Here is a 12389-nt window from a genome sequence, read left to right as displayed (position 1 = left end):
TAGTACACCCATGTTTGTACTTCTCATAGAAAACAAAGTCTTAGCTGGTTTATGTTGGATATAAATTTTGTTAAACACAGTGCGTCCTCCATAGAGAGACGAGAGATTTTTGCGCTTGACATCGGTAACGGCTTCTTTTATACATTTGAGGTGACAGAGTAGAAGCTTGTGATGGCTGCGTTACGGGTCTGGCAGCAATACAAGTTTTAACTAAAGCAGCCAGCACAGGCAGTGAGTGTTTTCTGACCTTCACTACATGGTTACCCTCCGTGACGAATGTCGGGTTTGTTGTGTGGGGGTCTCTCGCTCTCTCTCTCTCCCCCTTCTCCCCTTCTCTTTGGAGGTCTTCAGGCTGGTTTTTCTTTACTGAAACAAAACTGGCAAAGAAATGCATCAGGGAGGATTTCACTTCTGCAGCCAGTGTGTTTTTCAGTCTCTACAGGGAGTTGTTTTTAGTTCACTTTGTATTTTCAGAACTCTCAGACATTAACATTTCACATTGATATATATATACTAAAACCCAATATGAAAGCACACAAGTCGTAGACGTATACCTTTAAGTGACGACCATAAGGATTTATCTTGTCATGTTTTAGGCAACAATACAACCTTGACTTGTCTTACATGGACTGGATATGTGACCTGCAGACGTGCTGTAGAAGTGATGAGAACTTCATGTCTCTTCTCTGACTAAACATCAATGGAGAGAAATTTCAAAACTCTGATCTCAGCATTGAAGCAAAAAGGAAAAATCCGGAACTGGCAGACCCAATCAGCTATTTGGCTAATGGCCTGTTTTTGGTTGGATTTATGAAACGGGTAGTTTATTTGACATTTCTGGTGTCAAAAATGTGCTACTGAATAAACTGTAGTGAGCTCTTTTTTAAATATTTGACCCAGTGACCTCTGTGTCATGTGCAGATCCATATTCGCTGTGGTCCTCTTCTTTTTTTACCTCAGCCAATGAGGTCATGGTAAAGTTCAGTGCTGATTTGGTAAAGGTGCAGATCCACAATTATTTGTTTTAGACATTTTTATCAGTTTCTGAGGAAATAATGTAAACCTATGAGATTGCACAGTTTCAAAATATTTCACCTTGGCTTTGGCCATGTGCTGTTCTGAGTGCCATTCCTTCTCCTTTGCTCTGCACCTCCCTCCCTCTCTTACTCCATTTTTCTCTCTCTCTCCGTTAACCTCTGTCAGCAGTCAGACGCAGGGCCACGTCACTTTAAAAAGTGGCCGTCATTTCCTCTTTGCTATTGCATGTGGTATCTGTCACAAGCTGACCCAAACTTACACTCATCATTCCTACAACCAGACATGGTTTTACACAGAAGATCACTAATGCGTCCTGCTGGCCAACAGAGGTAGTGCAGCTGACTTAATGCTGTGTCACCACTAGAAGACCCAGGAGTATTGAGCACCATTTTTTTCTCATGATCACTGTTATACAGTTGCCACATCCAGCATCTGAATGCTGCTTCACTGCTCAGTTAACAAGTTTAAAGTGATTCAAAAGTCATAGTATTTATACTCTTGTTAAAATATCACTGGATTTATGTCCATAAAATGTTTTAAGTTTAGTTAACTTTTAATCAAAACTTTAATTGGGACTAAAGGAATGAATCAGTGCCTTTCCTCTCTAAATGTGTCGCCTGTCGCTGTCGTTACAAACAGGAAACAAGCAGAAGTGGGTTCCCCTGATGATCGAGGTGAAGTCCGAGGGTCCCAGGGAGCGCTCGGCCTCCAGGAACAACAGCAGGCAGAACGAAAACCCCCGCCTCCCTCCCAACGCCAGGAACGACCTCAGAGGTGAGTGTGCAATGCCGTCACGTAGCATTGATCTCACGGCGAGGCCGCACGTTACTGCATTTAGCTGTTAGAGGCAGCGTGCATGACTCAGCAGCAGGATGTGGAGAGATCAGGGAACTTCCTGCTACTTTGCTGCTCGCTTTGATAGTTTAACAGTTTAAATTAACATGTATAAATTACTTGGTTTCTTAAATTCTCAGGGGAAACAAGATTGGCAAACATTTGATCTGTTCCTCCGCAAAATAATTTATAAGTTCAAAGTGACTTTCTACCACTGAAAACAGTGTCATGATAGATCTGCAGCAATCTCTGCAGTTACCAAAAGTTCAGTTTTTTATCATAATCTATGAGTTGACTGGATTTCCTGCATCCATGTTACTTTTTTTTGATGGTTCAGTGCAGTGATGTGTTTGTGAAGATATAAAGATTATTGTTGTTGTCCCTGCAGACTGGCACAGTCAAAAGTACGAGCGTGAGTGGCGTGACGATCATGACGAGGTGTCAAGTGTGAAGAGCGAAGGGGCGCCGTTCCGCGGTGGGTTCAGAGGTCGTGGACGTGGAAGAGGAAGAGGCCGGGGACGAGGCAGAGGTAGCGGTAGAGGTATGTTTTATTTATTTTTATTTCACTCACAGACAGACGCAGACACGAATGTAAAAGTAGAACTCAACCACCAGTTTTCTGTGCTCAGAAAAAAAATAAAACAGTATTTTCTTTTGTGCTCCTCAGCATCTTTTCTTATTTTTCAAACATAACTGGCACAGAAAGATTCAGTATAAACATCACACATGACGTGGGCCTACAGTGAGATGTATAAATACAAATTTATATTTATATAGCCCTAACAGGACAGAAATAAAATAAATGGCCCAGATCATAATAAAGGAAAGATTTCTGGTAGAAGTACATTTTGAGGCACTTCTCTGTATAAATAAATAATTAAATGTTTTCATTATTTCTGTTATATATTTTACTACACACTTCTTTAACTGGTGACATTGTTCAGATCTAAGCTGCAGACGTGCTGTAGAAGTGATGAGCTCCTCATGTCTCTTCTCTGACTAAACATCATGGAGAGAACCTTTCACATCTCTGATCTCAGCATTGGAATGCAAAAACAAGACAAATCTCTTGACACTTAACTGGGCTAAGTTCAGGCAATATAAAATATTTAAACACTGATAATCTAAGAATATAAATATTTCTACACAAAACTGAACTATCCACTTACTAACAAGTTGTCTTTTACACAAACACTAAACTTGTCATATGCATGGAGAATGTTTAAGGAGAAATACAAATTCATTTGCAGAAAAAACTAGAAATGTGACATTATTACAGTTGGTGCATTGTAAATTGAGTCTATATTTTTTCACTTTTTGCCAATAAACATAAAATTAAATAATAATAAATAAAACAAGAAACAAAGCACCACATTTTATTGTTCTGGTGTAAACAGTCAATTTAGCTGGACAGAGTTGTTCAGTTGAGAACTCTCCTGAGTAATGGACCTAAAATCAACAAACCTGAAAAATAAAGAAGCTGTTATGGTTAGAAGTAAAATAACGAGAGAGGTGGGGCAACATGTTGGCCTCTCAAAGCCCCATTTGAACAAGCAGGGGCCAAGTCATATAGTTAAAGTTAAATCAATATAAAGTAGGGACAGAAAACACCAAAAATATATTCAAACCTAGTGAACAGACTAAAGCACAGAACAGATGGAGAAAACATCAATGCATCAATGTCAAACTATTTATTTAATCATATATATGGTCTTATTGCTACCAAGTAGAAATGCTTCGCTTTTCCCAACAAAATCGATCAGGTTTAACAAAGCAGTGTCTGACTTATCTGGGAGAACTGTAACTTTCTGTGTGCTGTCGTCGTGGTTGTGTTGGGGCTCCACTGAGGCTCCAACAAAAACATGTAATAACAAACCAGAGAGTGTTTGAGTGAGCAAAAGGCCTTGGGTCCAGCAGAAGAAGCAGGTTTCCTGTTGGTTTTGGCAGGAGTCTACCTCTCTCCTCCCCCCGTCACTCTTTTTTACACACTATGATTTCCCTCACCCTCTCCACTTCTCTCTGTTTTCGGTCTCCCCGCTCGCCTCCCCACACTGAGGGAGAGAAAACACGGGAAACCTTTTAAAACTGCGATAGGGAAGAAAAGTGTGAGAGAAAATAAAGATTCCAAACAACACGGAGGAAGAATAAGAACCAATTGTCTCAAAGACTCATGGTGCATTTACTCACTTCATCTGTGTGTGCTCAAACAGACTCTACACAAACACACACTCTGTATTTGGCAGACAGGAGATCATATTTCAATAAGGGGTTGATTAGACTCAGAACTTTCAAAATCTGAACAATTTATCTGCTTGTAGCCCTTTTTTATTAAACCAAAATATAGTAATGCAAAGTTGACCCATCAAATAACAACCAGTCATGTGTGTGACTGCAAAACAAAACCCATCAAATATTCAGTACTTACGAAAGACTGAAAATGCGAATTGGAAGAGAAGGATCAAAAGACAAACAACTGCTGAAATAAATGGAGTTAGGAAATACAAGCAGCTGTTTGTATTGTTTTTATAGTTTGTGGAAACTGCACTTGAATAGACGGCATACAATGTAGCATTAGAGTTGGAGAAATGAATTGAAAACTCAAATCTCTGCCTCTCTAACTGACTGTGTCTGTCCCATCAAGGCCACTACGACTACCACTACAGCTACAAGTCCTACGACATGAAGGATGGACCCCACGGTCAGAAGTTCGGCAACGCTATGACCTACTACTACGACAACATGAGCAGCAACGACATGTTCTCCGTCGACCAGGACCTGCTGAAGGACTACATCAAGAAGCAGATGTAAGTTTGGGTTATTTTTTACTGTAGTGATACACAGACAGCGTCAACACATGGAACACTGTCAAAACTCTTAACCCTTAAATCAAATGTCTGTGGCCCTCTGTCTTTCCCCACGTTTTATTTCAGTGTCTCTGCCGAAGACCCAAATGGCCCAAAATATGTTTTTTTACTACACACTTCTTTAACTGGTGACATTGTTCAGATCTAAGCTGCAGACGTGCTGTAGAAGTGATGAGCTCCTCATGTCTCTTCTCTGACTAAACATCATGGAGAGAACTTTTCACATCTCTGATCTCAGCATTGAAATGCAAAAACAAGACAAAAATCTCTTGACACTTAACTGGGCTAAGTTCAGGCAATATAAAATAATTAAACACTGATAATCTAAGAATATAAATATTTCTACACAAAACTGAACTATCAGCTTACAAACAAGTTGTCTTTTACACAAACACTAACCTTGTCACGTTTTATTTCAGTGTCTCTCCCGAAGACACAAATGGCCCAAAATATTTTTTTTCTGAAAACAAAAAAAGTAATCAAACCATAACAACAAATTTGTCATTTAAAAAAAGGTTTAGAGGAAGTCACACATCTCTCCTACCTCAGAGTACCTCTCACCTGCATCTTTCCCTCATGTCTTAATTCGTCCCATGTTAGACAGAAAGGACAAATGTGAGGAAACACTTAACTGCAGACTTGTCACTATGTCCTGGATAATGTTGACCATGTGCGTCCTCACTTCTTCGCCCTCTGCAGTGAGTACTACTTCAGCCTGGACAACCTGGAGCGGGACTTCTTCCTGCGGAGGAAGATGGATGATGAGGGCTTCCTGCCCATCCCACTCGTCGCCAGCTTCCACAGAGTGAAGGCCCTCACCACCGACGTCAACCTCATTATGGAGGTTCGCACATTACTTTCCCTCACTTGGATTCTGCCGATGAAAGTGAACAGCAAAGTTGCAGATAGATGATCTGAGATTATGAGAATGTGATTTCAAACTGTTCAATCCACCATTTCTCCCATCAGTCTTTGAAGGACAGTAAGGAAGTGGAGGTGATCGACATGAAGATCCGTCGGAAGGTGGACCCCGAGAAGTGGCCTCTCCCGGGCCTGAACATGCCAAACAACACCCACACCGACTTCTCCCAGCTCATAAACTGCCCCGAGTTTGTCCCGAGACAAATGCCAGAGGAGCCCCAAGGTGAGTGCTCTGACCTGCTGTTAATGAAACTATTTCCACTGTGGTGATTTGTCTTATTTGAAAACAAGTCCAAATAATTTTACTCCATTGGCAGATTTTAAATATTAGGCCTCACCAAGTCTTGTCATGATTTCGTGGTTTCAATACTCTCACTTCATTTGCACTCTGGCAGCAGTAATCCTTTACATTGTTCTCTGCGACCCTGTGTGTTTGCTGCAGGTTCTCCAAGGGCCTCTACACCAGTGCACCAACTGAAGACTGAACCGGACATCTCCAACCTCAAGACGATGCCTAAGGGCCTCTCCGCCAGCCTCCCTGACCTGGACTCCGAGTCCTGGATCGAGGTTAAGAAGAGGCCCAGACCCTCCCCGGCCAGACCCAAGGTCAGCACAGAGAAGGTGAAGTTCACATCAAACTCACACATTTAAAGAGAAGGTTTTGAAAGCAATGAAGAAGAACTAAGGATTTGGAGCTGTGAATCCTTGAATGTTCACATCCATGATATAGAATCGTCACTCACATGATCATTACATCAAGTTTTCCATTCAGTTCTTCCATGGACCATGATCCTTTGTTGCCACTTGCCGATTTCATTTCCGTGAAATTGGATAGGAGATTTTTGAATTTTTAGATTACATATCACGATAGTCAAATTGAGTCACCTCAAATAAATCCATATTCTTTCGTTATTTTATTGGTAAAACTTGTTGTAAAGTCTTGGTGCTTATCCAAACTACTAATGCATTAACCGATCACCAAATATTTTTAATAATCAATTCATAGTTTAAAGTTATTGATCAATAAAAACTCTTATTTCCTTAATTTAGTTTCTATAGACATGTGGATTTGCTGCTTCTCTGTTTTGTATCAATTTAAATAGAAGTAAATGTTATTGCATTTTAAATTAACAATTCAAATATATGACATATTCACATTTTACCATTTTCAGACATTTATCCAAAGAATAATCGACAAATTAATTGATAATGATAGCAGTTATTACTAATGAGCTGTTATCAGACATTGTTCATATAGAACAAATGAGATTCATCCTCACAGGCTCATGCAGCATCATGTTTAGATTTTAAGCACTTTTTGTTGTCATGGGTTTTATTTTTATTTTGTAAAAGAAACCTCAGTAAGACCAGTTTGCCTTCTCCTCATCTTATTCTTAACTTTCCACATTGGTTTTTTCGTTCTGCCATCCTCTCACTTCTTCCCATATCCCCGTCCTCCACCTCCTCCTCCCGTGTGTCGGTGCTGTTTGACTGATGCAGGCCCCCTCGTTGCAGCAGCAGCAGCAGCAGAGGGAGAAGGACGAATTGATTCGTTCCCCGTTGCTGCAACCCGGCTCCACACCAATGCCTGCTACCTCAGGAAATAAGGTGCGTTTGACTATTATACTTTTAACTCTTATTTCCCTAGAAACCAAATTTTGGGCTACAATTTTGGGCCACTGTTCAGAAGGACAACTAATGTATATCTATTATTTTGTACATTTTATCATTAAGGTTATTAAATGTCATAGATATTTAATTTACAAATGATATTTATTAGAGCAAACCTGCAAATCAAATTGTGAACTGTTATTTCAATTCAGTAACTGCACGTTATCGACCACATTGTGATACAAAATGAAGCCACCCAATCAGCCAACACCTTCTCATAGTTTCTTTTCTCTTTGTTTGGTTTTGTTCTGTGATCAGGACGGAGCCGAGCCGGACGAACCGGAAGAGCTGGACTTCATGTTCGATGAGGAGATGGCGCAGATTGACGGCCGGCGCAACACCTTCACCGACTGGTCGGACGAGGACACGGACGGCGAGATAGACGACCACGACGTCAACAAGATTCTGATTGTGACGCAGACGCCGCCCTACCTGAGGAAGCACCCAGGGGGCGACCGCACAGGACACCACACGTCGCGCTCCAAGCTGACCGGCGAGCTGGTCAAGGTGATCAACGACGGGCTCTTCTACTACGAGCAGGACCTGTGGGACGACACGTACGAGCCCGAGTACGCCACCATCAAGGTGAGGCCACGTGATATGTTGCTGATATGGTGATAATTCTGCCTTTTAAAGAACTCAATGTTAGTCAAACCAGGTAACGTTTTATGTAAACTTCTTTACACTGTCGCTCTTTTAAACATATGAATTATCAATAAAATCATCTATGAAACTGAGGTCAGTTGGAATCATGAATATTTACCAAAAAAGATCTTTCATAAGTGAGTTAAGGCTCATTGTTTTTGGTCTTTAATGATTCTCACCAACAAAAGCCTTTTTTTTCTCCTGAAAGATTATTTTAAACAAAAAAAGAAACATTTTATGTCGCCACACATCTAAAAGTTGTCATTTCGAGTAGATTTGGGATTTTTTTTATTATTAATTAATTTAAATTCTAAATAACCTTCTTTGTTAAATGTTAGATTTAGAGTTATAAAAAAGCTAATTGTTGAAATCTGTTTATTTTTAAAACCTAATTTTTTTTACATAAACAAAATAACAGGAAATTCTGGATTTTTTGGGTCGTTAAAAACAAAAATCCGGATCCTTTATGACATAGATGAGACTCAACCAGAATGTCTGTGACCAGTGTAACTCAAGGTGGGCTCTTCTGACAGCTTCCATGTTACGTCACTGTGTCTCTGTCTAAGTCCAGATGATGATACATTTATTCTTCCCCAGTTAAAGCTGTTTCTGGACATGGAAACCCGACACAGAACAGAAAGTTTTTTTTGTTTTGTTTGGTTTCTGTTGTCACTGCGGCCCATTGTAACATTGTTGAACTCTTTGTGGGACCTTCACGTGCTCGCCCGCACACATCCAGCGGTGTGTGGAACAGAGGACACTTGTTTATAAATAAACCCCACACACAAGGCCTCGGCCTGAGGGGGACGAAGTGACGGGCTGCAGGGGGGAGACAAAGATGGACGCTCAGAGATCTGAGGAGACTTGGTGGAAGGAAGGCGAGAGTGTGAGTCGCACTTTGTGAAACGATGAAAAGCTGCACGAGGCTCGTTGTGTGTTGTGGTCAGATTTCTGAACGGAGCTGTTGTTGCATTTGGGACAGTAGCTGTTGTTATTAGGAGGTTGGAAAATTCAGGGTCTGTGTGGATGTGACTCAGCTGGTGAGCGTGTCAGTGTCAGAACAGTGAGGGACATCGGACATGAAGGTGAAAAGAGTGTTTTTGGCAGCTGTGTTTTGCTGCTGCATCTCAATCTCCAGGCTGCTGCAGATAAGGTCCGTTTATCCTCCATTTGTTAATAATTCCTTCAATGTACCAGGTTTATTTATTTTTATTTGTATATTTATTATCTGTTACGTTTTTTGATGGACGCTCTTTTAACTCGCCTCTGTGTTTCTGTTTGTCACTATGATTACATAAAAGCTATTGAACAGATTACACACAAATTGGTGAAAGGATGAGAAGAAAGAAAGAGCCTGTTCAGTTATGGAGTGATCTGGTTAAATGGGCGGATGCAGGAACTTTTTTTCACTTTATCATTGCTGTTTGGGAAGTTTTTTGACATTTTCACCAGTTTCCCAGGGAATAATTAATGGCTCCATTTAGAGGACTGCCCCCGTGAGTGTGTATGATTTGGTGCCGCTTCATTGGAAGGCTGTTGGGCCTTGGCGGAGGTGTCTTTACATTTTTGGCTTCTCAACATTTGCCACATTTCCCTCTTTAACTCTGCCCTTGACCTCTTACATTTTTAGTAAGAGGAAGATTTTTTCCCTCCTCGTCACATTAATGCTGGATCTTCTACCTTCTACAGCAAGAGGTGGAGAACTTCAAGAAGGTCCACCTGATCAGCCGCGAAGAGTTCGAGTGCCTGACCCCCGAACCCCCTGTCGACCCCAAACAGGAAGTCCCGCCAGGCCCACCCCGACCTCAGCAGAGTAAGAACACGGAAACACACAAGGCACAAAAGAAACAAACGCATCAAGTATCGTCTTTATTTGGAATACGGTGAATCTAATGATGTTGAGGAGTAGTTTTTATTCAGTAGAATAAAATTTACTACAACATTCTGTAGAATATTTTTAATAACCTGCTGGAAGTTGTTTCTGTCTTTTATTTAAATGTTTTTCTCTTCCCTCCTCAGTCCCCACAGATGCTTTGGCAAACAAACTCTTCGGTGCCCCTGAGCCCTCCTCCATAGCTCGCTCTCTCCCGACTACTGTGCCTGACTCACCCAACTACCGCAGTGCCCGGACGCCACGCACGCCTCGCACCCCTCACCGGAAGGACTCCACCATGACGCCGCGCTTCTACCCAGTGGTGAAGGAAAGTCGGCCTGTTGATGCCAAGGTAAGATGGTTGCCGGGTGGTGGTGAAATCAGAAGGTTTTAAGGTTTTAGAGGATCAAAGCCACTCTAGCTATTTGTAGCCAGTTGTAGACAGTTCACTTACTTTCAAATGATCTTCTTGACATAATTTTCTCTGTCATTTTTCAGACGCCCAGGAAGAGGAAGACCCGACACAGCTCCAACCCGCCCATGGAGTGTCACGTTGGCTGGGTGATGGACTCCAGAGAGCATCGCTCACGTACGGCCTCTGTCAGGTGAGGCTCACTGCTCTGGACTCTCTTATGTTTGTCTTAAATCCCCAAAAGTACCAAATTTCATTTTAGTTGGAAAAATCATTGTGGGATTTCACCAAGTGGAGCTGACAAGAAAATATAAAAGTCTATTTTTGTCTCAATATTGTCTAAAAAAAATCACAATATAAGGCATATTCAGATTATTTTGGGACATGACATACATAATACAAACACAACAATTTTAAACAATTATATGTACCAATGAAAAGGATGGACTGGATGTGTGACTTAACAGTTTACCAGTATGATGTGAGGATATTTTTAGTTTAATAGGTGGTTAGTTTAGGTTGTACCAGAAGTGTTAAATATTTCTTAATTGCCTTTTATATTGTGTCTGTCCCAAATATCAGGCTTTTCAAAGTGTAATTGAAGTGAAGGGCAGAGAATCACCTCAGATTCAGGACCGACTTCACTGCTCTAGTAGTTCTTAAACTTAATGTGCTTGTTCTCACTCTCTCTCTCTCTGTGTGTTCTCCACCTTCTCCTCCACCTCTCTCCCTCTCAGCTCTAACGCCAGCCCATCAGAGGGCACTCCTGCCCTGGGTAACATCGGCTGCACCCCCCAGTCCCTCCCCAAGTTCCAGCACCCGTCACACGAGCTGCTCAAGGAGAACGGCTTCACGCAACACGTTTACCACAAGTACCGCCGGCGCTGCCTAAATGGTAAACAAACATTTTCCTCCTTCTCCTCTATTGTATATTTATTTTATTCTGTCCTGAAATATCAAAATAAGATTTTTTTTTCCTAACGTATAACTGAAAATAGATCTTTTCTTCTCTCCTAGCCCATTGACATTTTTTTTTTTTTTAAATAATCATGTCCACCTTCCCTCTCTCCTCTCAACTAATCACAGAGCGAAAGCGACTGGGAATCGGCCAATCGCAGGAAATGAACACACTCTTCCGTTTCTGGTCCTTTTTCCTGCGAGATCATTTCAACAGGAAGATGTACGAGGAGTTCAGACAGCTGGTGGTCGAGGATGGGAAGGAAGGATACAGGTAAGAACCACCATCTCCTCAATAGCATAATTTTTTGAATTAATCTGCCCTAAGCCTGTGTGTTTATTTACTTGTTGCTTTGTTGGTCAAATTTAAGAGAGCGCTCCAATTGAGTCGTTTCTGATTTGTAGCTTTTATCAGACTGCCTCCTTCATTATGTGTGTGTGTCGTCATGTTGCAGGTACGGTTTGGAGTGCCTCTTCAGGTACTACAGTTACGGTCTAGAGAAGAAATTCAGACCAGACATTTTTAAGGATTTCCAAGAGGAGACCATGAAAGACTACGAGGCTGGTGAGTTCATCAGTGTGCGCAGATCAGAGCAGACGAAATGGGTTCTTCATGAAACATCTCGGCTGGATCTGTTTCCTTATCATAAATTAATCCATGAATTTATTTGTTGATTAAAAAAACATATAAAACACTGCAGTACTGTTAAAACCACAGAGAGAAAAGACAATACAGACTGAAGGCTTATTTTCTCTCAATACACCACAGGATTTCAGAGTTTCTGGTTCAGTTTTCTTCTTTTATAGATAGTGATTCATTTTCTTCTCCTGCTAATTGTATTTGTGTCTCCTGTTTAAAGGTCAGCTTTATGGACTGGAGAAGTTCTGGGCCTTCCTCAAATACTCCAAAGCTAAAACCATGGCGATCGATCCCAAGCTGCAGGAGTGTCTGAGCAAGTTTAAACGTCTGGAGGATTTCAGGATCGATGTAAGTACAATGTTTTTGTAAAGGTTTATATATATATCCTAACCCTCAAAGACTAATATACTGATATTTGTTTCATATTATTTCTTTAAAAGAACAAGTAGCTGCAACAACACAGATGTGATGGTTTATAATAACTGAAGGTTATTTTCATTATCTAATCTCCACCCTGCTTTTGAATGCATCTAG

General features: G+C 41.1%; 1 protein-coding gene across 6 annotated transcripts in view; it reads left to right on the top strand.

Annotated features, from left to right (window-relative positions):
• Nucleotides 1–12389, top strand: part of larp1 (La ribonucleoprotein 1, translational regulator) — a 47465-nt gene that overhangs the window by 31561 nt on the left and 3515 nt on the right. For 2 of the 6 annotated variants that reach the window (XM_034605759.1, XM_034605763.1), the window contains 15 exons: nucleotides 1678–1812; nucleotides 2261–2413; nucleotides 4514–4676; nucleotides 5436–5580; nucleotides 5706–5880; nucleotides 6100–6278; nucleotides 7158–7265; nucleotides 7587–7913; nucleotides 9663–9786; nucleotides 9993–10198; nucleotides 10345–10451; nucleotides 10996–11153; nucleotides 11345–11489; nucleotides 11671–11780; nucleotides 12076–12203. In XM_034605759.1, the coding sequence (XP_034461650.1) occupies nucleotides 1678–1812; nucleotides 2261–2413; nucleotides 4514–4676; nucleotides 5436–5580; nucleotides 5706–5880; nucleotides 6100–6278; nucleotides 7158–7265; nucleotides 7587–7913; nucleotides 9663–9786; nucleotides 9993–10198; nucleotides 10345–10451; nucleotides 10996–11153; nucleotides 11345–11489; nucleotides 11671–11780; nucleotides 12076–12203 (2363 nt within the window). Of the gene's footprint in view, nucleotides 1–1675; nucleotides 1813–2260; nucleotides 2414–4513; nucleotides 4677–5435; nucleotides 5581–5705; nucleotides 5881–6099; nucleotides 6279–7157; nucleotides 7266–7586; nucleotides 7914–9662; nucleotides 9787–9992; nucleotides 10199–10344; nucleotides 10452–10995; nucleotides 11154–11344; nucleotides 11490–11670; nucleotides 11781–12075; nucleotides 12204–12389 lie in introns of all 6 variants that reach the window. The other 4 variants (XM_034605761.1, XM_034605760.1, XM_034605764.1 and 1 more) reach the window with 4 other exon arrangements.

The sequence above is a fragment of the Hippoglossus hippoglossus genome, chromosome 14, assembly GCF_009819705.1.
Source record: "Hippoglossus hippoglossus isolate fHipHip1 chromosome 14, fHipHip1.pri, whole genome shotgun sequence".
Lineage (NCBI taxonomy): Eukaryota > Metazoa > Chordata > Actinopteri > Pleuronectiformes > Pleuronectidae > Hippoglossus > Hippoglossus hippoglossus.
This window is presented reverse-complemented; position numbering and strand designations above follow the sequence as displayed.